Here is a 24,538-nt window from a genome sequence, read left to right on the forward strand (position 1 = left end):
TTGCATGCGAGCTTCTTCCTAAAAACAGCCTCCACTCCACCACCACGTCCTGTCATCTCACAGTCAGAAGGTAAAAGTTCAGTAAAACAGCTGGACTCACCGGCTCTCTGCCAGGTTTCCAAGCATTAGATCCAGTTCCTGATTAGTGAAGAAGTCCTTAAGAAGAAAAGTTTTGTTTGCTAGCGATCAAGTATTAACAAGACTGATTCTTAGTGGTATCGGTGGCTCATCGGCCGATGTGGGTGCCCGACCTATCGGCCGTAGGTTCTGAGGGTTTACTGCACCTGAGCGTAGACGAGGAGAACGCTGGGTTATTGGGTTATTGTAGTACACCCAACAACAGGTGTCAGACAGGTGTAAGCCATATCCAGAGAGCGCCAGTAGTTGATGCGGTCAAATCCAGTCGGGTTAGGCTGAGGTGTTTTTCCAAGTCGTGTCCAGGCAGCCTTCATTCTCACCAATAAGCCACTGCATTTCCCACGGCGTCTACGGCGCCCTGTCAGTTGAGGTGGGGCACAACGGAGACAAGCTGGAACTCCTGACAGGAACGGTGCAGAGAAGCTTCCCTGATACCCACGATTGCAATAAACAGGTTTTAAATGAGAAGATCTTAAAGCCAGCAGCGTTTGGTGATCATATACAAGCAGAGAGTTTGCATTTTTGAAGACAAATAAAAACTAAAACACTAGAAAGTGCATTTTCTGAAGAAACTGCAGTGTGAATGCTGAAATCTGAATGTATGAGCTTAAATAAGAAATAATTGCTGAATCTTAAGTTAAAAATTTTGAATGAAATAAAAAACTTTTTTTTTTAACCTGAAATAAAAAGTGCTGAACTGCTAAAAGCTGATGTTCACACAGAAGAAGTTGGAAAATAGCTGAAAATGTTTTAAACCTAAATTAGAAAAAGATGAGTAATGACAAAATAAAATTTAGTCAGAAAACATCTGAATGAATATTAAAAGTTCATATTCTTTGAATCACTGAATGACTAAAAAGTGATTCCTCCACTTGGATCCACACAGTTTAAAAAGTTTACATCTCTGAGCTTTCTAAGACATGGTGTTGGAAAGAGAACAACGATGGCAACATTTTGAGGGTAAAATCATACCAGAGCAAGCACTGTGGACACAGCAGCAGTTTAACTAGCGCCAACATTTCGTCCCATACACACCCATTATAAACTCTGAAACTGCTGAAAAAAAGGATGAAACTGGAACTGAAGAAAAAGTATAATAGATATTGAAAATACAAATACAAGTTGAATAGTTCAATGTCTTGGCTTCGTTTTAAAATTTGAATGGTGGCACTACGTCAACGTGTGTGGAAGTAGTTAGAGTTGAAAGAGGAGTAAGTTGAATGAGAATTTGAAGGGTCTCCCATTGAAATACATTATAAATTTTTGTTAAATAAAGTTGAATAATTTTAAAAGTATAAATGTTAAAAATGAGAAAAGTAGAAGCAGTCATGTCCAAAAGAAGAGGAATCTAATGGTGTTTGAATGGTTTTTCTAAGCTTTTCAAGCATTCACAGTAACTAGTACAAACGGAGTCGGACAGCAGGCCGAACACACTGCTGCCATCTTGACTCTCTGTTAAGAAAAGACTGTCATGTGACTGTCATAAAAGTCTGTGTCCCAGAGCAGGTGTTGGACTTCCTGCAATGGAGTAACACGTGTCTCTGAAGGCTCCTGCTGAGTTTCAAAAATGTTTTTTTCTCAACCTACAAAGTCTTCATTTGTGCTACAGCTGAAGTTAACAGCGTCCACGTTATGATAAAGAGTTTGGAGACACTTGTTGCTAAGACACTGAAAATTATTTGATAAGCATATTTTGGTTCATTTTGTTTTATGGTAATATAAACGTCTCTGGAAAGGGTCTATATTTTGTTAGGACGTGCATCTATCTGTAGGATATGTTATTTCACGTGGCCGGCGGGAGCCTGAGGGTTTGACTTCTAATAAACTAAACAAGGACAGGCCGCATGTGTGGATCTGTCTACGGGGGGGTTACAGGGACCAGGTCCTTTCTGATATGGCTTCTATTTTGTTTGGGGGTTGGGTCTCAGTCAGATTTTTAAAAAAATAATGTATTCATTTTTTTATTTATTGTTTTGAGAAAATTACAGGATTTTAAGTGTGACTTATAGTGCAGAAAATATAGTTTATGGTTTTCCTTTGATCTTAGCAAATATCTATGCCTCTAATTGGGACGATCACAGATTTTTCACTCAAGTCTTTACACGGCTCCCCAATATGTCATCACACAATATCATCTTTGAGGGAGGCCTAAACTGCTCATTATCTGCTATGGACCACAGTTCACACAAAAGTACACTTAGTCCAAAGTCACCATGTGTCATTCAGAGCTTTCTTGATAATTATGGGCTAGCTGATGTATGGAGATTTCATAATCCTGCTTCACGTCAATACTCTTTTTTTTTTTCCTAATGTCCATAAAACATATATTTGTATAGAAAAACGTCTCCCTTTAGTTACAGAATGTGATTATAAGACTGGTGATTTCTCCTCTTGTTTTTTCAGTGTGTATTCCTGATGCCTGCTCCAACTATCAGCCATGGAGATTCAACTTAGTGTTGTTAGCAGATGAAGAGTTTGTCAGTTACAAAAGGTCTGAGAGGCCAAATAATTTCATTTTGTGCAAAATAGAATAAAATACTGACCGAGCGCCTCTCTCAGTTAGCTGATGAAATTACTAAACTATATGCTGTGTACAGCCACTCTCCTGAGCCTGTATTATATACACAGCGGTTACAATGACAAACTGAATACAATCTCATATCTACAAAACAGGCTGAGTCAAAGTTGCAGCTACGCTTATGAACATGGAGAAAAAAACAGGCAAGTTATCAGCTCACCAGCTACGACTAAGAACAGCTAACCAACTATCCTTGAGATCTACAATGATTTCAATAAGTTTTTTGATATTACCTCCTTGGGAGAAGATGCGATCGCTAGTCTGGAGGAACCTGTCTCTAATGTTGAAATTGAAACGGCCATACGGAGCATGCAGTCTGGAAAATCTGCTGCCCCGACGGGTATCCATCTGATTTCTTCATAAAGTTTTCTGACCAACTGAATGCACTGTTAAAATCAACTTTTGAAGAATCCTTCCTCTCACAGTCGTTGCCTCCAACAATGCATCAAGCAGTGATGTGTTTAATTGTAAAACAGGAAAAAGACCATTTAGATTGTCGTTCATGTCGTTTAATATCTTTGTTCAACACAGACACCAAGATCCTGGCTCAAGTGTTGGCCCGTCGCTTACACAAGTATTTGTCCTCCATTATTTCACAGGACCAGACGGGCTTTATTACGCACTCTTTTTTTAACATTAGAGCTCTATTAAATATAATTTATACCCATGTTTAAGGTGATACATTGGAAACCGTAGTTTGGCTTGACATAGAAAAGGCGTTGGATCGGGTGAGATGGGATTTTTTTTTATACGCTTAAAAAATGTGGCTTTAATTTTGTATCTTGGATAAAAGTATTGTATTGCTCCCCTCTAGCAGCCGTCCGGACTAACAATAATCTGTCCCCCAGGACAGGGATGCCCTCTGTCTCCTTTTTGCCGTTGAACCGCTAGCTGTTGCTCTGAGACAATGTGTTGGTGTTGAGGGAAAACATCGAGGGGGTATCGAACATGAAGTCTCTCTTTATGCCAACGACATGCTTTGTATTTATTTCCAACCCATTGAATAGCCTCCACAAACCTTTGGATAGACTTACAATAATAATAATAATAATACATTTTATTTATAGGCGCCTTTAAGAGCCTCAAGATCACCTTAATGCATACTTAAGGAATTTGGGACAATTTCTGGATATAAAGTCAATTTTGGGAAAAGCGAGGCAAAGTCTATCTGTACGACAACGGGGGAGTTTTGTGTATTTTAGCCCCTTTTAAACCCAGCTATAACAAGTTTAAGTACTCGGGCATCTGGGTGACACAAAACCACAAAGACTTGTATAAAACGATCTTCCTTTATTGTCGAAGCTTAAAGAGGATTTTGGAAAATGTGAGTTTTGGCTCTTTTGCTGGGTGGTAGAATAAATATCATCAAGATGAGTATATTTCCTAAATTTTAGTATTTTTTTTCAATGTCTTCCAATGTTTTTAACAAAGTCTTTTTTAACAATCTGAACGGTCACATTTCTTCCTTTATTTGAAACAAAAAGCCACCCAGGCTGAAACAGAGTTTATTACACAGACCGGGGAGCGCAGGAGGCAAATCTTTGTTGTATTACTGGGCATCAAATATAAGGGCTTTATTATACTGGGTAAAAGATCATGATCATTTATTTTCATGGGTAACACTGGAACAGCTGTCAGTGAATCGATGCTCCCTGTTTTGGTTACTGGCTGGGCTGTGGTTGCATTGGTTTGGATGGGTTGGGGGGCCTGTTTACTGATCCTGCTGTAATTGTTGTCAAATATAATTTTTTGTTCGACAAAAAAAAGAAAAACCCCTCATATGATCTTATAGGTGATGTGTCTTTTTTTTTTTTTTGCCTGTCCCGTTTGGCTCTTTTGCCATCAGAATTATTATCTAAAGGCGAAGAAAGATGCCCAACGGATTTTCTTGCCGTAATGGTCTATTTGATTCACCTTTTATTGTTTATTGTATTGTATTTTATTTTATTTACGGGACAGACTGGGGAAAAGAAAGGGGAGAAAGAAAGAGGGAAAGAAAAACAGCAGGGAAGAGGGACGGGGATAAAGGGCAAAAAACAAAAGCCAACAAATCAAACAGACAAAAAATACATATATCAATCACCTGGATCACCTGTTGAGAAAGAAAAAAAGAGAAAACAAGCATAAGAAAAAAAAGAGCAATATAATAAACAACATCACGATGATCTATGGGAATATAACAGTAAATACTAAATATTAAACATTATTGTGCAGCACGTAATATCGACAGCGCACAGTGTGCTTTGAGGTAGGAGCCAAAAAGGGTGTAGTTTGTGTGTGTGATCACCCATGTGTGACCTGTGAGCATGGACGCGCTTGTATTTAAAAGGTTCCTTCATGTAATGATCTGCTAGAGGGTGTGGGGGGGCCACAGCCCCGTCCACCAGGGCATGAAGCAGGTATGGAGGACATCAAGACTCCAGACATCCAGAGGCCCTCAGAACACAAGAGACCAAGGAAGACCAACAGAGGGGCAGCCGTGCCACTGTCCCAGAAAGAGCTGAGGAGAGTCCCAGTTGAGGGGTCACTCAGCAGCCGCGGAGCAGAAGCCAGGGGGGGTTGCAGTGACGTGCCCGTGAGCTCCGCCGGCAGCCAGCTGTGCCAGAGTGACCGAGCCCTAGGCCCAGAGGCTGAGGGCACCCCACCCCCGAAGGGGCCCGAGCGAGCCCCAGGCTCCAGGCCCGACAAGCAGCCACCAAGGAATGAGCCGGTGGGTACCTGGACGCCCATCCCCGGACACAAAGAACCACCAACACACTGATGTCTGCGGGCGTCTGCCACTGGCAGGGGGAGTGGTGGGGGGAGATAGGCCTCCATAACATGGAGGGCCACATACGTGATGTGTCTAACAGTTTGATAGGATCCAGAGGTGACTGCCATTGAAAGAGTGAAAGAGAAAGAGTTATTTTTTTTAAACACAGGCTTGAAAAAAGTCTTCAAATATGTTGTTTTCAATTATTTAAAAGTTGTTAAAAGTAAATTGAAATTGTTATAATTGCTATAAATTCAACAAAAAGTGATGTGTTACCCCAGAATGGTTCAGACAGCAACATTGTTTCCTTGGCCTTATAATCACACTGACAGTTGTTTTTATTACTACAATTCAGGATTACTAGTAACAAAAAGTTTATCGTTATCTTTATCTACGTGTAAATTAAAAAATAAAAGTCTGTCCTGGTGGTGTCCAGTCAAACACGTCTCTGTGAAAGCTTCAATCCAACAGGCTCCAAAATCCTTCTGCTCATTTCCTCGCCGGGTTCTTGATGCTCCTGTACCATCTCTCTGTCATACTCCTCGCTCCCTCTTTGCACTCACAGTCTTTGTGCATCATTAACACTCACATGTGGAAAACCAAAGTTGTACTGAGCAGAAGATGATCATCAGTGACGCTGTCTTGTTAGAAATGTACGACTTTAATGTGAAACATTCAGAGTTTTTTCTCTTGTTGTGTTTGTTTGAAGCTGCTTCCTGTTGGCTTCAGCTGTTTGGAGTTTCCATTTTCTAAACTTCTACATTCTGAACCTTCTTCAGCTCTGAACAGATGATGAAACACTGAATGATTTCAAGCACTTTGTCTAATAAACTTACATCTTTCATTCTTTATACAGATTGGTGAGCTGTGGTTTGTCAGAGATCAGCTGTGATTATCTGGCAGCAGCACTGAAGTCCAACCCCTCCCATCTGAGAGAGCTGGACCTGAGTACTGACTACTGGTCTTTGACCAACAACAAGCTGCAGGATTCAGGAGTGAAGCATCTGTGTGGTTTCCTGGAGAGTCCAGGATGTAAACTTGAAACTCTGAGGTCAGTCAGCATGTTTTAGTTGTGCTGAGATGAATATGATGTGAAAGTTGTGCTGACACTAAACTGCAGACATCAGGCTGATATTATACTGATCCACACTGAGGATCTTCATGGTAAAGTCTGTTTTCTTCTTCTCTGGTTTAGTCCATTGACTGTAGCAGAACAATGTTTACATTTCAAACAGTGATACTCAACGTATGGCCCGCGGCCTGCCCACCTTTCCTAATTCAGAGAGAGGGGACCCTGATTAACTGTGTAGCTTCTTCCTCACAGTTCAGACACAACAATGAATAATCCACAGCTGACTGTTTTTAGCAGGTCAAAGGTCACGGCACACAGCAGACAGAAATATTCTAACTCTGATCATTTATCAGTTGTGACACTGTGAGACTTGATCAGAGGTGTAATCATCACAGCAGAGGCCTTTGTGTCAAAGTCACTGAGGATCAAACAGAAACACATGAAGCAGATTTTCCTCTTCTGGCTTTTTATAGCAGATAACCTTCAAAATATTCTGCAGTCGATCAAAAACTGAAGCAAACCATGAATCAACATGTAAACATGACCTGATGCTGCTGAAGTGAAGCAAAGTTACAGAGGTTTGATTACAGACACAGCTGAGAGTTTCTGATCTGTCATCATTTTAAAAAATTTCCATGGAACAGCAGAAATTAGGCTTTACTGTCAGAGGCCGACAGCACTGAACAAAACAGCAGACTGGTGGCTAATAAACAGTGAATGATGCAGAAACAGATGTTTGAAACTGTTCTTGGAGTACACTGAGAGAGAGAGAGCTGTGCAGGCAGGAACAGCCAAAGTCAGAGAGAATTCATGAGCATATTTATCAAACGTGAAGCAGAGTTTGGATCTTCTTTTGCTGCTGGTTCACTTAGTTTTGGTTGGAGACAGATGAAACCTGCAGCTTCAGGATCTGTGAGCTGTCCACTTTCAGCCCCGACGGCGTGTCCGTGTACGTGCTGTCGAGTGAACGATCCACACTCTGTGTTTCCATCTTTGTGTGTTTAGCTGCTCTCATTTACTGTTTTAGCTGTTTGCTGCTTGTTGAAATAGTTTGTGAGCTTTAACCTGAGATTCTTGCAAAATACATTTATATTAAACATCGATTCAGGATGGAATGAATCAACATAGTTTTATTCAAATTAAAACCATTTAAATGGGAAAATCTATTTTTTTTACACCCGCCTCTAATGCTGGGTAATGTCAGCTGGTCCATGTGCAGCTGGCTGTGAGGCTCAGGGAGCGTCTACAAAGTGCAACACTGAAAGAACATCATCCATAAATATTGAGTAATAACTGGACTATACAGCGAGACTCAAATGCCTTTAAACATCAGCTTATCTTGCTGATCCAAGTCCAACACTGAGTTTGTAAAAACATGTTTGTCAATCATTTTGTTTGGTTTCTGAGGAAAATGATTCAATAACTTGCTGCTAATACACAACATTTCATCATATTTCCTCATAACCCTCTTTTGTCTGACCATTTGAATCCCATTTGAATTTGCAATAAAGGATCCACAGAGTTTGGTGACAATAATGACAGTAGATGTTTGTGTGAAAGTGCTGGAAGCAAATGAGTGTGTGATGTTCTTTCAGGGTTGCACTTTGTAGACGGTCCCTGAGCACTGGTCTCACAGCCAGCTGCACATCGAGACCAGTGTTGTTAGTCAAGGTCAGAAGATGACTTGTTGGAATGAAAATGAGCTTGTAGTTTGTCTGCTTTAATAATGTGACTGGAAAAAGGTGTTGGACTTCAAATATGTCAATTTCTTTCATACTTCACCTTTAAAAGTGAAGCCATGTGGTTCCTGGAAGGAAAAACACGATTTTTTCAAATCTTTTTCCTGTTTGTATGAGAAATGTACGACTTTAATGTGAAACATTCAGAGTTTTTTCTCTTGTTGTGTTTGTTTGAAGCTGCTTCCTGTTGGCTTCAGCTGTTTGGAGTTTCCATTTTCTAAACTTCTACATTCTGAACCTTCTTCAGCTCTGAACAGATGATGAAACACTGAATGATTTCAAGCACTTTGTCTAATAAACTTACATCTTTCATTCTTTATACAGACTGAAGGGCTGTGGTTTGTCAGAGATCAGCTGTGATTATCTGGCAGCAGCACTGAAGTCCAACCCCTCCCATCTGAGAGAGCTGGACCTGAGTACTGACTACTGGTCTTTGACCAACAACAAGCTGCAGGATTCAGGAGTGAAGCATCTGTGTGGTTTCCTGGAGAGTCCAGGATGTAAACTTGAAACTCTGAGGTCAGTCAGCATGTTTTAGTTGTGCTGAGATGAATATGATGTGAAAGTTGTGCTGACACTAAACTGCAGACATCAGGCTGATATTATACTGATCCACACTGAGGATCTTCATGGTAAAGTCTGTTTTCTTCTTCTCTGGTTTAGTCCATTGACTGTAGCAGAACAATGTTCACATTTCAAACCTTCAAAGAAGAAGAAAAATCCTCCACTGGATAATTCACTGTGAAACTCTCAAACTCTTCATTCCACCTTAAAGTCTGTCTGACACTGAAATCCAAAGCAAAATGTGCGTTTGCTTTACAGACAGCAGTCAATTCAATTCAATTCAATTCAATTTTATTTATATAGCGCCAAATCACAACAAATGTCGCCTCAAGGCGCTTCATAGATACAGAGAAAAGCCCAACAATCATATGACCCCCTATGAGCAAGCACTTTGGCGACAGTGGGAAGGAAAAACTCCCTTTTAACAGGAAGAAACCTCCGGCAGAACCAGGCTCAGGGAGGGGCGGCCATCTGCTGCGACCGGTTGGGGTGAGAGAAGGAAGACAGGATAAAAGACATGCTGTGGAAGAGAGACAGAGGTTAATAACAGATATGATTAAATACAGAGAGGGCTATTAACACATAGTGAGTGAGAAAGGTGACTGGAAAGGAAAAACTCAATGCATCATGGGAATCCCCCGGCAGCCTACATCTATTGCAGCATAACTAAGGGAGGATTCAGGGTCACCTGGTCCAGCCCTAACTATATGCTTTAGCAAAAAGGAAAGTTTTAAGCCTAATCTTAAAAGTAGAGATAGTGTCTGTCTCCCGAATCCAAACTGGAAGCTGGTTCCACAGAAGAGGGGCCTGAAAACTGAAGGCTCTGCCTCCCATTCTACTTTTAAATACTCTAGGAACAACAAGTAGGCCTGCAGAGCGAGAGCGAAGTGCTCTAATAGGGTGATATGGTACTACAAGGTCATTAAGATAAGATGGGGCCTGATTATTTAAGACCTTGTATGTGAGGAGCATGATTTTGAATTCAATTCTGGATTTAACAGGAAGCCAGTGAAGGGAAGCCAAAACAGGAGAAATATGCTCTCTCTTTCTAGTCCCTGTCAGTACTCTTGCTGCAGCATTTTGGATTAGCTGAAGGCTTTTCAGTGAGTTTTTTGGACATCCTGATAATAATGAATTGCAGTAGTCCAGCCTGGAAGTAATAAATGCATGAACTAGTTTTTCAGCGTCACTCTGAGACAGGATATTTCTAATTTTAGAGATGTTGCGCAAATGGAAGAACGCAGTCTTACATATTTGTTTAATATGTGCGTTGAAGGACATATCCTGGTCAAAAATGACTCCAAGGTTCCTCACAGTGTTACTGGAGGCCAAGGTAATGCCATCCAGAGTAAGAATCTGGTTAGATACCATATTTCTAAGCTTTTCAGCGCCGAGTACAATGACCTCAGTTTTATCTGAGTTAAGAAGCAGAAAGTTAGTGGCCATCCAAGTCTTTATGTCTTTAAGACATTCCTGCAATTTAACTAATTGGTGTGTGTTATCTGGCTTCATGGACAGATAGAGCTGGGTGTCATCTGCATAGCAGTGAAAATGTATGCTATGTCTTCTAATGATGCTGCCTAGGGGAAGCATGTATAATGTAAACAGAATTGGTCCTAGCACTGAACCCTGTGGAACTCCATAATTAACCTCAGTGTGTGAAGAGGACTCTCCATTTACATGCACAAATTGGAGTCTATTAGATAGATATGATACAAACCACTGCAGTGCAATACCTGTAATACCTACAGCATGTTCTAATCGCTCTAATAGGATATTATGGTCAACAGTATCGAATGCTGCACTAAGGTCAAGAAAGACAAGCACAGAGATGAGTCCACTGTCAGAGGCCATAAGAAGATCCAACACAAACATACACACATCATCCAAAACACAGTCCAACATCCAAATCTCCTCCACTGCCAGCATGAATGATGGGAAAGAGAAGGAGGAACACTCTGACATTCAGGGTTAGAATGAGTTTCATAAAGCAGACTGTGAAGATCAAAGCTGCATTAGAAAGCTTACATGAATGAATGAGTGGACAGAAGTGGACAGAGATCATCTGAAGCACTTCAAAGGCTTTAAATCAACACATTTCTCTTTATTCTTTATCAGCTCTGTTAGTTTCTCTCAGTTTTCTGTGGAATGAAGCTAACAGCAGGCAAATAAGATGCTGATCAATAGGTTTCTATTAAAGGTTGTAATTTGTATATGAAAAAGTGCTTTGGCTCAGCAGGGATCAGCTTACAGGTAGAATACAGCTGCTGGATGGGACTAGCATGTCATAGCTATCTACCAAACTGCTAACTGGGGAATTTCAGGCCATCTATGGATCATTTTTGCTAACTGTTTACTCAGCTTAGGCTCACAGGGCTGGAGCCTGTGCCCTTGCTGTCATAGGGCAAGAGGTGTGGTCCACCTGCACAGGTGAGCAGTCCATCAGAGGGCCAACAGAGAGAGACAGAGAAGCACTCTCTCACATCCACATCTACAGCCAATTTAGAAGCACCAATGAACCTAAGCAGCATTTCATTGGACTGTGGGAGAACATCCAACCTCCACAGAAAGGCCCAGCTGACCAACAAGCTTCAACCTACAACCTTCTTGCTTTAAGGCACTAGTGCTAACCACTTTTCCCCATTTCAGCCCAAATCCTGCATTTTCCTGTTTCTGATTACAGGCCAGCTACACTAACACTTTCTCATCAGACACTGCCAACTAGTGGAGGAAGTCTTAGTTCCATTTGAAGCTTCAGATTACAGTTAGTTCCTTTACAAAGAGGTGGAGGTGGTGGGGCCACAGCACCATCATCACTGAGTGCCATAGGACACTTAACCTTTGTTTTCATATGCTGGGAACTTCCTGTTGTTCCAAGGAGGACTGGAAAATGTGTGAAAATCTCCCAGTCAGTTCCTCACATCACACTTCAATCATTTCCCTCCCACAGCATCAGGACCAGGGCTTTTTCTCTCTTTGGTCCCACTAAGAGATTTCCACACAAACACCTCATCAGTGGGACTCTCAGAGCTACCAGCCCTTTGCTACAATCCCAAAGCTCTTCATTGAAATCAATGATATCAAAGCTGGAATCCAATGAGTCCAAGTCTTCTGCTGATTCAGCATCACATTCATCTTTGCTCCTTGTTCTGCATCCCCACCATAGACTTCATTCCTTTCCAAGCCAGCCTTGAGTGTCCTTTAGTGTATCTTTCATTCTTTATACAGATTGGAGTGCTGTGATTTGTCAGAGATCAGCTGTGATTATCTGGCAGCAGCACTGAAGTCCAACCCCTCCCATCTGAGAGAGCTGGACCTGTGGGGAAACAACCTGAAGGATCCAGATGTGAAGCAGCTGTCTGATCTTTTGCAGAGTCCAGACTACAGACTGGAGAAACTGAGGTCAGTAGAGTGATGGAGTGAGTGGGTGGTGCTGTCAGCAGTATTGTACTAAACACAGTCAGTATGAAACAAAGATCCAGTGTTTCTTGTAAAGCTGCAGCTTCTCAGTGAAGCTGTGAGAGGAGAATGGTGACAGGCTTCAGGATTGGACACAAACTCTTCCTGTTTCTCACCTTTATGGTCACCATAGTAACGGCTGACACGCTCTGATCAAACACTGTCAACAGCCAATCAGCTCTCTGAACAAAGCAGCACGCAGACCAATGACTGCATTCATTTCCAAGTTTAAAGCAGTGAAGAACACAGTCTGTAGGTGAGGAAGAATTTAGTGAGAGCAGATGTTTGGATGGAATTCCTCCAGTTAACAGCTGGAACCATCCATTATTTTCAGCAACTTCTATAAAAATCCAAAGATTAGAGAAAGTGAAGCAACAATGAGTCCTAGTACAGTCCCAGCACTGAAGTCCCTGCTGCTCTTTATACTGGATGTGCTGCATCACTGACTGACAGCTGATGAAGAGTTTCTGGAAACACTCGTTTATCTCCTCTGCGCTTCCTCCTTCTCTCTGCAGGTGGAGGTGATGATGGTAAACAGGATGGTGTGTGTGCTGAGAGAGGAGCAGCTGTGTCCTGATGATCCAGAGAAGTTGAAGCAGCAGAAGCTTGTGTGTAGAGACGCTCTGACTGGGCCATGTTACTGGGAGGTGGAGAGCTGGAGAAGAGTGGAGAGGAATGAAGTGCAGATGACTGTCAGTGCTGCAGAGTGAACTGCTCTGAGAACAGCTCCACTGTCAGACACAATGTAGAGTCCAGCATCATCCCTGTGTGTCCCTCTGGATCTGACAGAGGATCATCAGTGTATCTGGACTGCTCTGCTGCTGCTCTGTCCTTGTCTCTGTCTCACTCTGGAAAGATTTTACAACTTGTGTAATTACAGAACGTTAATATTATATTCAAACATGTGATCTTCTCTTTATTTCTGAATCTTTACCAAATAAAGAAAAACCAAACTAACAAACAGAACCTGTCGTGCCCTTTTTCACCACATCTGTGAATCTTTTCTGTTTTTCCTCTTTTCCTCCTTCCTGCAGCTCCATCTTCATCATTCTGTGTCCAGTATATGTGAACATGTCCAAAGCATCTGAGCCTCATGTTACCCGTTTGTGTGAGTTACGCCTGTCGTTGTGTTGTGTTGTATAAATCAGGGGCAGGAGACAGCGCTGGATCTCTGAGTTCTTTACTGTCAATTTCTGCAACATCTGCAATATCTAGAAATGCAAACCTGTGAGCTGTGTGTGTTGTGCATCTGCTCGGCCACCTCTCCTCCGGCCATGCTGGAAGCAGCTGTGCGTTTGACAGTTTTATCCACTCTACAATAATCTAACAAATTAAATGTTCAAAAATATCAACTTAAGCACTTCAAAGTCAACAAAAAGCTTAAAACAATTAAATAATATTTCACTGAAAAAACAACAGCTCATAAGAACGATACGCAAAATAATACAGAAACAAACAAATACAACTTATTAACCAGGATCCAATGTTTTTGTCACAAACACTGAATCAGCTGATTCACTCTTTATGTTTCTGAGTTTGTTTTGTGATTGTAGTTCTGGTTTCTGTTTCTGTGTCTTCACTGTGTCCCACGTCTCGTTACTTTGGACTGTGTGTCATATTTCCTGTTTTACACAGCTGGATTCCAGAATTTCAGAGCATCCAGCTGTGGTGAGTGATGGAGACACTTTCTCTGCTCCCTCAGTAATCAGGACAGTTTATTGAAAATCAGAGAACATAAAGGACTGTTTTTCACCTGCCCGTTCTGAACCTGGACATTAAAGACTGCTGGCTTCAAGGACATTAATCCCAGTGTCAGCCAGCCAATAACAGCCTGTGTTTTTCAGCTCTTTAGGAGTCAGAAATGAGAAAGACACAGACTGCTAACCTCTCCCTGCAGGGAATAAGCTCCGCCCCTTCCTTTCCTGTATATGAGTGATTTGATTCTGACATGAGACACAATGAGTTTTCTGTTTATTGTGACTTAAAGCGAGCAGGCAAAGACACTAAACTGTGTGTTTCCAGCTCTCTGAAGCTGCTTTTTGTGTTGCTCCCACAATACTGTCTAAAACAGTCAGTGAGGAAAACTCAGTTTATGCTTCCAAGCTCATTGTGAGAGGGCACATTGTGTTCCTGCAAGTGCTGATTTTGTCTGCATCCCTGAGTTTAGTGAGCTGCCTCCAAGGACGTGTGAAACCCAGTGTGTTAAGGCTGCATCTCCCAGATGTTTCCACCTTTCCAGCACAGATGATAAATGTTCCTACAAAGGCTCAGCCAAAGACTGTTTGATTTTCTGAGTGCCTCAAGAGATTGCTCAGTGAGCACCTGAGTGTTTCTGGGACATCGGACACTAACTCGAACTTCAAGTCTGGTTCTGAAGCTGCACATGCAAAGACTGTTTCTGGTTGTAGAGACCTGGCTGTTCCAGGGATTGTAACCTCCCCAGGGCCTCCCCAGAGGCTGAGCTGCTGACCTCAGCTGACTCTGGAGCCTTGAAGGTAGCTAAGTTTGCACGGCTCGGGTGAGCCATCTCAGCTGCAACAGCCTCCACAGAGAGCTCACGCAAGCTTACCCAGCCTGCTGAGGATTTTATGCTGCTGCAGCCCAAAAGGCATCCTGAGCTGGCTGACAGCCACCCACAGCTTCAGCTGCCTCAGCCAGGGATCTCCACACCTGCTGGCCCTGCATCTGCTCCGACTGGGGGCTCCGGAGAGCCACGCCAGCCATCCATCTCTGGTGGGGCTCCTGTTTGAGAATGTAGGAGTGTAAACTTTGTCTTTGTTTGTCAAGATATCACATATTTGCAAAGGTGTTCCAACGTTTTTGGAGACGTCTGTTACCCACCAGCTCGATAGCTAACTGGGAGGTCGAGGGTCACTAGAGCTGGCGAGAACAGTGAACTCCCAGCACATCGTTTTTGGACCCCTGCGGTCTTTGGCTACTCAGGTTAAACATGATATATAAGTCAGTTAGATAACTTAAAAATGTTATCGTTTGGCTTTTTTCAGTGTTTTTTGTTTGGTTTGGCTGAAGTTACAGTTTTCACACAGCTGAATAAACATCAAACTGATTAAACAGAAGTGTGAGACGGTCGAGAGTTTACTCCAGTGTCCTGTTATATTTTAGACAGCAAGGAGCAGACGGCTGAGTTTATTAAACTCCACCGAGACAGCGGTGACACAAATCTGAAGGCCAGACCATCACAGCCACTCACTTCCCGCCTACCCGACCTTTGGAGAACCCGGCCCACGTAGACCTTGAAGGCCGGGTCCTCAGGAGGATGCAGCCTGTGAATTTGGACACACCATGACACATGATGTTCTACACCTGATGTGTTTAAATGAGCTCTACAGGTGAACAGACTTATTAACGTTAGCAGCATAATAAACTGTCCTGTCAGTGAAGGCCCAACAAGGACGTGGTGCTGAATGCATCCAGACCCTTGCTGACTGTCTTTTCAGCTTCGGTCAAAGGTACAGTGTCCACTGTGACCCTGAGAGCAGGATACAGCCAGAGGTGAGTCAGCAGTTACAAACTAAATGTTGCTGACATGAATCAAACTGCTGGATAACCCACTGGTCATGAAAATGGCACCTTTCTGTTGGTTTTTAGCAAACACAATTTCACTTAAAGTTTGGCCCAAATTACCATCCAACATTTCAGGTTTTCCTGACTACAAATCCAGAGATTGTGACTCTGATGGTCAAAGACCAAGAGGGGACAGAAACCTGGAAATCATCTGTGTACCTGCAGGTAAGGTTGCTGCCAGAAGCCAGAGCAGAAATGACCCTGCAAACATCTGGTTATTTCATAAAAGTTCAACTGAAATCATACTTAAGTCTCTTTTCATCTGCAGGTCAGCGTCCTGTTACATGTCTGTTATTTATCTTTGTTCCTTCAGCACCAAGAACAGAAACCTTAATGAGGAGTGTCCCAGCTGAGGCCCGAGTCCCAGCAGCTGAGAGGCTGCTCACAGTTCGCTCACAGTTTATTGAAAGAGTGTCTGAACCCGTTTTAAACAAACGTCTGGATAAACTCCTGCAGCAGCGTGTTATCAATGATCAGGAGATGGAATCAGTCAGATCACAGCAGAGCAAATAAAGCACGAGACGTGATGGACACGAGGAAGTGAAGCCAGCTCACTGCTGATCGCTGCTCTCTGTGAGGAGGATCGATGCCTTTCCACAGAGCTGAACCTGAATGAAGACAGACTTGGAAAGAGTCTGTGGAGCTGTGACCATGAATCTCAAAGACCACTGACAGTGTCATTGTGATCTTCATGTGACATGTTTTTAAACTGCACTTTAGTTCTGAAAGTGCCTCTCGTTAAAACCTGGACTCTGATTAGATGCTCAGCAGGACATTGGATGGACTGAAGCAGAGTCTGGGACCTCAGTAATTATTAGTGCACAAACCAGCAAATATGTGAAGCTCCATTAATGCTGAACCACATCTACAGGTTGAAGAGCAACACCTCAGGTTATCTGGGACCAGCGTCAGTCTCCAACAATATAACTGAAGCTGTTTTTACCTGTAATGCTGGAATAACCTATTGAATCACATGATCAGTGTTTACAATCTGTTTACTGAGGTTTAAACTCTCCTCTTCTGCCTGTTTAAATAAAGTTTTGCTGCTTGCTTTCTTATGCTGGAGTTTCAATTCAGAGATCAAGAACTATAAATGAATTAACACCCACAGAGGAGGCAGCTTTGTTGTGTGTTTGGTTACAGAGTCACTAAGAAACACACACAATCCCCCGGCCTGGGTTACCATGGAGACAGTCAAACTTTCATTCACTTCCTGTTTCCACTGTTAGTCTGACTTCACTGGTTGGTCCCAGAGTATCAGACTCGTCCTCAGACAGATGCACACAGGTGAGTCAGCACAGGTATTATAACCCTGCTGGTTTCTGATCTGATGAAACATCATCTCATTATTATTACTGAGTCTTGTTTTTATTTGGGAGCTTTATTAACACCAGATTTATCTTCATTTTATCTGTGGTCTTATGATAGATGATGGCAGCACAGTTTCACAGAAAGATGATACCAGGGGGCGATTGTGGCTCAAGAGTTGGGAGTTCGCCTTGTAATTGGAAGGTTGCCGGTTCGAGCAGTCTCGGTCTTTGTGTCCTTGGGCAAGACACTTCACCCGTTGTCTACTGGTGGTGGTCAGAGGGCCCGGTGGCGCCAGTGTCCGGCAGCCTCGCCTCTGTCAGTGCGCCCCAGGGTGGCTGTTGCTACAATGTAGCTTGCCATCACCAGTGTGTGAATGGGTGGATGACTGGATATGTAAAGCGCTTTGGGGTCCTTAGGGACTAGAAAAGTGCTATACAAATACAGGCCATTTACCATCAGTCAAATGTAAGAAAAAAGGAAATTATTGAAATGAAATGTTTATATTAAACATTAAAAAAGAGAAAAAGCTTTTTGTAAAATCTCTTCTTATTTAAAAACTAACAGCTTTCATTGGTAGCAGGTGAGAAACACGTGGCTGTGTGAATAAAGGAGTTCAGCACATGTGCATCAGAGCACACAGCAGGGGTAACCTGGACATCTGTGAAGGTTATCAATGCACAACTATAGCTGCAGGTTTAAGAGCAGCGCATGCTGCAGTCAGAACTGTTACCCAATGAAAAGATCTGCAGCTTCATGAAGCAGCTTAAAGATCAAACAGTCCAACATTTACAAAATGCTGTTAGAGGTCCAGCTGAAGCAGTACAGATGTGCTCCTGTCCCACATTCAGTCAAAATGAATGAGCTGCATATTTTAAAAATGAGATTACTGAGAATATTTGAATTGTGACTCAGATGGCAGATCCAGGCTCTCAGCCTCCAGCTGAAACTTCCAGTCCTCCCCCAGCCAGAAGCTCTGATGCTGGGCTGAGAGACTTTGATCCTTCCCTGGATCCAGAAGTCCAGTTCCTGATCTGGAGAGGCCTGAGGGAAAGAAAGATGGAGCAGACAGAGCTTTGAACAAATCCAAACCTCCTGAGCTTCACCTCCACAAAGGTGCAGACACTGATGCACAGATTCACATGTGACACCTGGCAGCGTCCAGCTTGTGCCGCTGACATTATCTCCACTCTGATACAAGCCTCATTCACTCGCTCACACACGTTCATACAATCACCTTTTCCTCACAGTCACACACATGAATGTAACGAGGGGAACTCGGGGTTCACTGTCATTCCTCAGGATCGTTTGATATGCAGACTGGAGGCTCTGTGGATGAAACACAGACTGTCTGAACCACTCTGAAGTTCAGAGACGTGATCCTTCCTCAGAGTTGAACCTTTGAGTCATTAATGTCTGATTCTTCCAGTTCAGTCTGATCCATGAATTCTTTGCTGCAAACGGATCCAAGAAGCTGATTTTCTTCTATCAGGATGTCAAACAGGTAACGTTGATCACATTTAAATGACGGACACATGAAGGTCTAACCGCTCTTCATAATCTGCTGTTTGTTGCACCGTACTTTGTATTCATATCTTTTAACATCTGCCTTTCTCCCAGAGTCTGTCCTCCTGTCAGTCTTCCTTTGTGGACACATCAAACTCAGCTGTGGCTCAGAGGAAACTCTTCCTCACAACGGGGAACTCTGAGGTTGGCTTCAGCTTTTTATGCTTAGTTAATGTGAGAATCACAGAAAAATGCTGATATGAGTGGAAGGTTCTGCTGGGAAATTGGCAAAGAGCAGATTATTGAACAGCAAGGCAGACAGTTCATTTCAGTAATGCCAGTTTATTAGAAACGAGGACTGTGGCGCAGCTGGAAGTCAGGACCGCTGTTCTCTGGATAAACCTGACAGCTGAGGTGGAGAGCAGGATTTATCCACAGACGGCTTCTTCCAAGCAAATGTCCTGAACACACCTGAGCTGAGTGTTACACAGAAACGTGTCTTAAAGCACGAGCCTGGATCAGACTCGAGGACTCAGAGCTCAGGTGTGTGACGTCACACACCACCTCTCGGGGTTTTTGTGTTCTGATGTATCTGATTTCTCTTTAAGCTCCAAACAATCCCGAGCCTACGATTCATCATTGTCCTGTTCAGAGATGATGAGCCTGAGCGTGTTTGTGTTTCTATGGATCAAACTGTGCCTCTTTGTTTGGTTAACGAGGTGATTAAAGTCTTTGAGCAAACACTGGATGACTGACAGCTGCAGGCTGAACATCAGGAGGTTGAGAGGCCGAAGTCTGAGCAGCTCAAAGCTCCACAAACACTTATTCACAGAAAAAAGGACTACAAACATGGAGGAGCAGCAATCCGAACATGAACTAAAGGCTACATGCTAATAACATTTCCCCTGGATGTGGTTTTAACAGGATCATGAATGATGAAGTATTTAAAGTCAGTTCCAGCCTGAGTCGGTGCCGTGTTGGCAGCTCTGATATGCAGAAACTTTCAAACATGGGACAGGAATAAAAACACTCCTGTGACGTCAGAGTTTATGAATGATGACAAACTGTTTCTTGTTTTTAGAAACTTTGTTGATGCTTAAAATGATGAGGAAATATAAGCTGAATAGATCCACTTCAAACAGGAGAAGCTTTCCAGTTTGCATCAGCTGGGAAACTCGCTCATATCCAGTGTTGGGCAAGTTACTTTTAAATAGTCATTAAAAATTCATTAAGTCATTAATTATAGCTACTAATTACTTCTTCAAAAAAGTAACTTAGTAACTGAGTGACAAGGTTGTAGATGTAATTAATTACTAGGAAAAGTAACTATTGTGTTACTTTAAAAGTACCCTCTGGGCTCCAGGGTATAATCGGCCATTGTGAACTCCTTTTGTCAGGGTCCTGGGTCGCAGCGTTTTGTGTTTCCTTTTGGTTTCATCTTGTGTTTGGTGTTTATTCTGATTTTGTATTTGTTCTTAGGGTTTGGTTCTTATGTTTAGTGCTTCTGTGTTTTCTCAGCCCTGCCTGTGTCTGTCCTCTGTGCTCTGTTCGTGTCCTTGTGTTGTAAAACAGTCTGTGTGTTTCCTGTTTTACTTTGAAGGTTTGTGTCTCCTCTTGTGGTTCAGCTGTGCTCCCCTCCTGTGTGTCATCCCCTCATTACCTCGTGTGTATTTATAGTGTGTGTCTGCCTGTGTTCCTTGTGGCGTCGTCTGCATTACTCTGTGTGTCTCCGTGTCCATCTGTGTTTCTCCACGTCTCTCTGCCTTCTTCGTGTCATCTTTGTGTTTCCCTGCTGCCCTCATTTTTTCTGCTTTGTCTGTTAGTTTGTCCCAGTTTAGGTTGATGTTTGCTTCTTCCCTCACCTTTGTTATTGTCACTGTAAATAAATCTCCACTCGCATCTCCACCGCCGTCTGCATCTTGGGTCCTCATTCATTCCACCACACGACTGCTGCCCCAGCCGTGACAACTTTTGATGTTTCCTCCACATTTACCTTTAAAAACTATTTACTTTGCCTTGTTTGGTCTCATTGTTTTCAGCACAACCTCACGTGTCTGAATCTACACTTATGTTTTCATTTTGATAAACTGTATTAACACAATTGATCTAAAATCAGACAGAAAACATAAAAAGTTATATTTTTTACTGTAACAACCACGAACATGTTTAACGAATCATTTTCATAACTTTAAATGTAAATATAAATGTGAAATTTATACACACAAGTTTTGCAAACAACAAAGTTATTTGCAGCCATTTACTTTTTACCCTTTTTTTAAATAACCATTAAACTATTTCCAGAACAATCAGTTGTTCTGCATTCAATAAGATGCCACACAAATTATTTGTGCGACTCCAAAATAATAATTTGTGTCCAGTATAAATGAGAAGATCACAGCCTGATACCTGCAGGTCTGACAGCGGCTCATAAGCAGAGAGGTCTCGCTGCTGTCCTTAGACAGTAAACATGAAACTATTGAGGAACAAACACGCGTATATATTGTTTATCATGACTCTGGTTTTACTGGCCTATCAACACAGTTTATAAACTGGTATCACCTTGTTGCTTTGTCTTTAAGTGGTCATGTGATTGGCTTACCACGACTCCTTTATTCTTCTTCAGTCAAACAGCAGCACTCATGCAATTGTTTTGCCCCCTGAGCTCCATCCAAAAAGTGATCGTCTGTCTGCGGGAGCGCACAGCTGCTTAAAGCTGCAGCGCCCAGATTACTTACAGCTACTTCCTGCAGCTGATATAAGATGCTGTAAGCTGAACACAGCTTCAATCGTCTGTTTGTTGAAACATAGTAACGGACCACATCTTGTTAGTAACTGTAACAGCGTTGTAACAATAAGAATAGTAATTAGATTACTCGTTATTGAAAAAAGTAGCGCCGTTACTCCCATCACTGGTAATGAGCAGCCTGCAGAGCTCTCCAACCACCCCGTCTTTAAAGCCCATGAAAGGTTTTCCTTTGCATGGTGAACTTTGGTGACAGAGTGCAGAAGAAGTGCTCTGTCTGTGTCACGTTAAAGGAACCTGAACTCCATCACGTTCTGTATTTTCAGCGTTTACTGGGGAAATGTCTGTTCTTCCTGAGAACCACAGAGAAGGCCATAACCACCGCTAACGTGCAGCAGGTCAGTAACTGGTCTGGGTTACCTCCTCACCTGCAAATTTAACAAACTGCACAGACCTTTGGTTGACTGTGACATGGATGCAGCCAATCATTCTGATCTTCTCGTGCAACCTGATGTTTCCAGGAAGTGAACTTTGGCTTGTTGGACTGCAGCGGCGGCGTCCTGAACAGTCTGGAAACTCTGCTGACTCACATCATGTTACCTGCTCTCAGGTCGCAGCAGGTAAAACACCTCCATCCATTCAGGCTTTCACTGAGCACAAAAAGGGAGATGTTTTAAGCTTCCAGTGATCACATGACGCCATATATGAAGACTTTGTTGATGGTGGGAAGGAAGAACTTTCTTTAAACAGGAAGAGACTGAAAGCAAAGAAAGGGGCAGGGAGGGGCAAGTATGAGGGGTAAATCCTGTGAAGAGAAGCCAGTGTAGGAGAAATCTGCTGTTTCTAGTCCCTGTCAGGACTCTTGCTGCAGCATTTTGGATTAGCTGAAAGCTTTTCAGGGAGTTTTTAGGACTTCCTGATAATAATGAATTACAGTCGTCCAGCCTGGAAGTAATAAATGCATGAACTAGTTTTTCAGCATCACTCTGAGACAGGATATTTCTAACTTTAGAGATGTTGCACAAATGGAAGAAAGCAGTCCTACATATTTGTTTAATATGTGCATTGAAGGACATGTCCTGGTCAAAAATGACTCCAAGGTTCCTCACAGTGTTACTGGAGGCCACACCTTGGGCTTATCTGTACCTGCTGGTTTCTCTTTGTGGGGTTTGACTGTAGAGCAGCTGTTACATAATGATCCATGAAAAGTCTGATTTGTGTGCAGTGTGTGTCCTCCTGATGCTTTTGGCCTGAATAAGGTAAAAAAGTGAAACAGGAAACACACTAACCTTTGTTGTTATTGCTGACCTTTGACCCTGTGCCCAGTCATGGGGCTCTGTGCAGGACGGCGCCTTGTGTCCACACGTCCGGTCCTTCCTGTCCTCGGTGGATCAGTTTGTCAGTAATTTGAGCTCAGCCCGACTGAACATGGAGAGAAAGTTCCAGCTGCAGCACGTGGAGCTTCCTGACGCCATCAGCCAGCTGAGCAGCCCTGCAGACTACAGAGCAGCAGGTATGAAGCTCAAGCTGTTCACATCTCACACAAACAATAAGACTGTTGGAAATACAGGAAACATCGTTTAAAGGTTTAAAAATCAACTCTCAGGTAAATCAAACCAGTTTATCTGTGGAAGCTGAAGGAAGCACCTGACCTGAGACGATGGCTTCTTTGAAATAATGAGTCCGTGTTCACGTGTGTTTAGAGGAACTCGTGTGTTTCGCTCTCAGCCAATAACAGTGAGCTGGTGGAGCGTCTGGAGGAGGTGTTGACCCTGTGGACCAATCAAATCAAGCAGGTGCTGACGGAGAGCGAGCAGATGAGGAAAGAGGCCGATGACGTCGGGCCGTCGGCCGACCTGGAGCACTGGAAGAGCCGTACGGTGACCTTCAACAGGTAGACGCGTCCTCTCAGCTGGATCTCCTGTAGCGTCAGCATTTACAGGTTTCACTTTAAACTCAGTTTATCAAACATGATCTGACGTCTGTGGACAGAAGCTCCTCAGACCTGGAACAGTTTAGTCTCCACTCTGAGACTTCAGGACGAAACCACTTTTACACAATATAACTTTCTGTTATTTCTCTTTCTGCGCTTTAAAGTTGAAATGTTCTGTGTTTTTAACCCTTTCATGCATGAATTACGACGACATCAATCAGGATTCTTTCTTTAGTATTTTTATTCATCTTTAGGGATGAAAAAAGATTTTTGAACTTCATTTTTTTAAACATGTATTTTTCCATCTTGGTTTGAAGAAATGTTTTGTGCACTTACACTGGCTGACCAGTAGGTGGCAGGTATGGAGCAACACATCAGAGTCCAATATAGAGTTTATGTGCAAGTACAACATCAACACTGACACGAATACAAGCAAACAGCCTTTGAACAGCTGTAACTGTGTGTGTGTGTGTGTGTGTGTGTGTGTGTGTGTGTGTGTGTGCGTGTGTGCGTGCGTGCGTGTGCTTCTGTGTGTGCGTGTCAGTCTGCTGGAGGAAGTGAAGGGCTCTCAGGTGAAGAGGACTCTGGGGGTCCTGCAGGTGGCTCAGTCTCGGTGCCTGCGTGCCTGGAGAGATCTGGTCAGCAGTTTATTTCCTGTTCAGTTCACAGCTGTTGTCTCGACGATGCTGACGTCATCACTGATCGATTTATTGATTTATCAGGACAGAGACATCACTGTGGTGGCCAACGAGGCAAAGGACAACGTCAAGTATCTTTACACCCTCAACAAGTTCTTTGGATCTGTGGAAAAATCCACTCCTGTGAGAAAAACACTCTTCATGTCTTTCTGTATAAAACCGTCTGCAGCTGTTTGAGTCCTTCATGATTGTGAGGAACAGAAAACAGTGAAGACATCGTCACACATCATTCACAGAGAGGGTGTAGTCACAAATCACAGCTGAGACAAAGGCCTGTCTGTAACTTAAGAAGAAGAAGAAAGAATTAAAGTGACTGTTTAAAAACTAAAGACTTCTTTTCTTTTCTCAGTTTCAAACTTTTAAAAATGTTTAAAAAGATCAAAGAGACAAACAGGTTTCATCAGGACAGAGATCACAGCTCAGTCTGAGATGTTCCAGCTCTGATTTATCAGAAATATTTCTC

At 42.7% G+C, this 24,538-nt stretch overlaps 2 protein-coding genes across 3 annotated transcripts in view; both read left to right on the forward strand.

Moving 5' to 3' along the window:
* LOC148100432 (NACHT, LRR and PYD domains-containing protein 12-like) overlaps window positions 1-13,306 on the forward strand; it is a 48,410-nt gene extending 35,104 nt beyond the window's left edge. For both annotated transcript variants that reach the window (XM_087847960.1, XM_087847961.1), the window contains exons 11-14: window positions 6,325-6,519; window positions 8,604-8,798; window positions 12,072-12,245; window positions 12,818-13,306. In XM_087847960.1, coding sequence (XP_087704086.1) covers window positions 6,325-6,519; window positions 8,604-8,798; window positions 12,072-12,245; window positions 12,818-12,827 — 574 coding nt within the window. In that variant the 3' untranslated portion in view covers window positions 12,828-13,306. The remainder of the gene's footprint in view (window positions 1-6,324; window positions 6,520-8,603; window positions 8,799-12,071; window positions 12,246-12,817) is intronic.
* An 8,374-nt stretch (window positions 13,307-21,680) lies between these two features.
* Window positions 21,681-23,342, forward strand: LOC148100433 (dynein axonemal heavy chain 5-like). The gene is made up of 4 exons (XM_087847681.1): window positions 21,681-21,842; window positions 21,966-22,064; window positions 22,771-22,957; window positions 23,173-23,342. Exons 1-4 carry the CDS (start codon window positions 21,681-21,683, stop codon window positions 23,340-23,342), a joined length of 618 nt encoding a protein of 205 aa, XP_087703807.1.
* Window positions 23,343-24,538: the final 1,196 nt, after the last annotated feature.

This window comes from Neolamprologus brichardi, chromosome 11 (genome assembly GCF_056152115.1).
Source record: "Neolamprologus brichardi isolate AB-2024 chromosome 11, ASM5615211v1, whole genome shotgun sequence".
In the NCBI taxonomy this organism is placed as follows: domain Eukaryota; kingdom Metazoa; phylum Chordata; class Actinopteri; order Cichliformes; family Cichlidae; genus Neolamprologus; species Neolamprologus brichardi.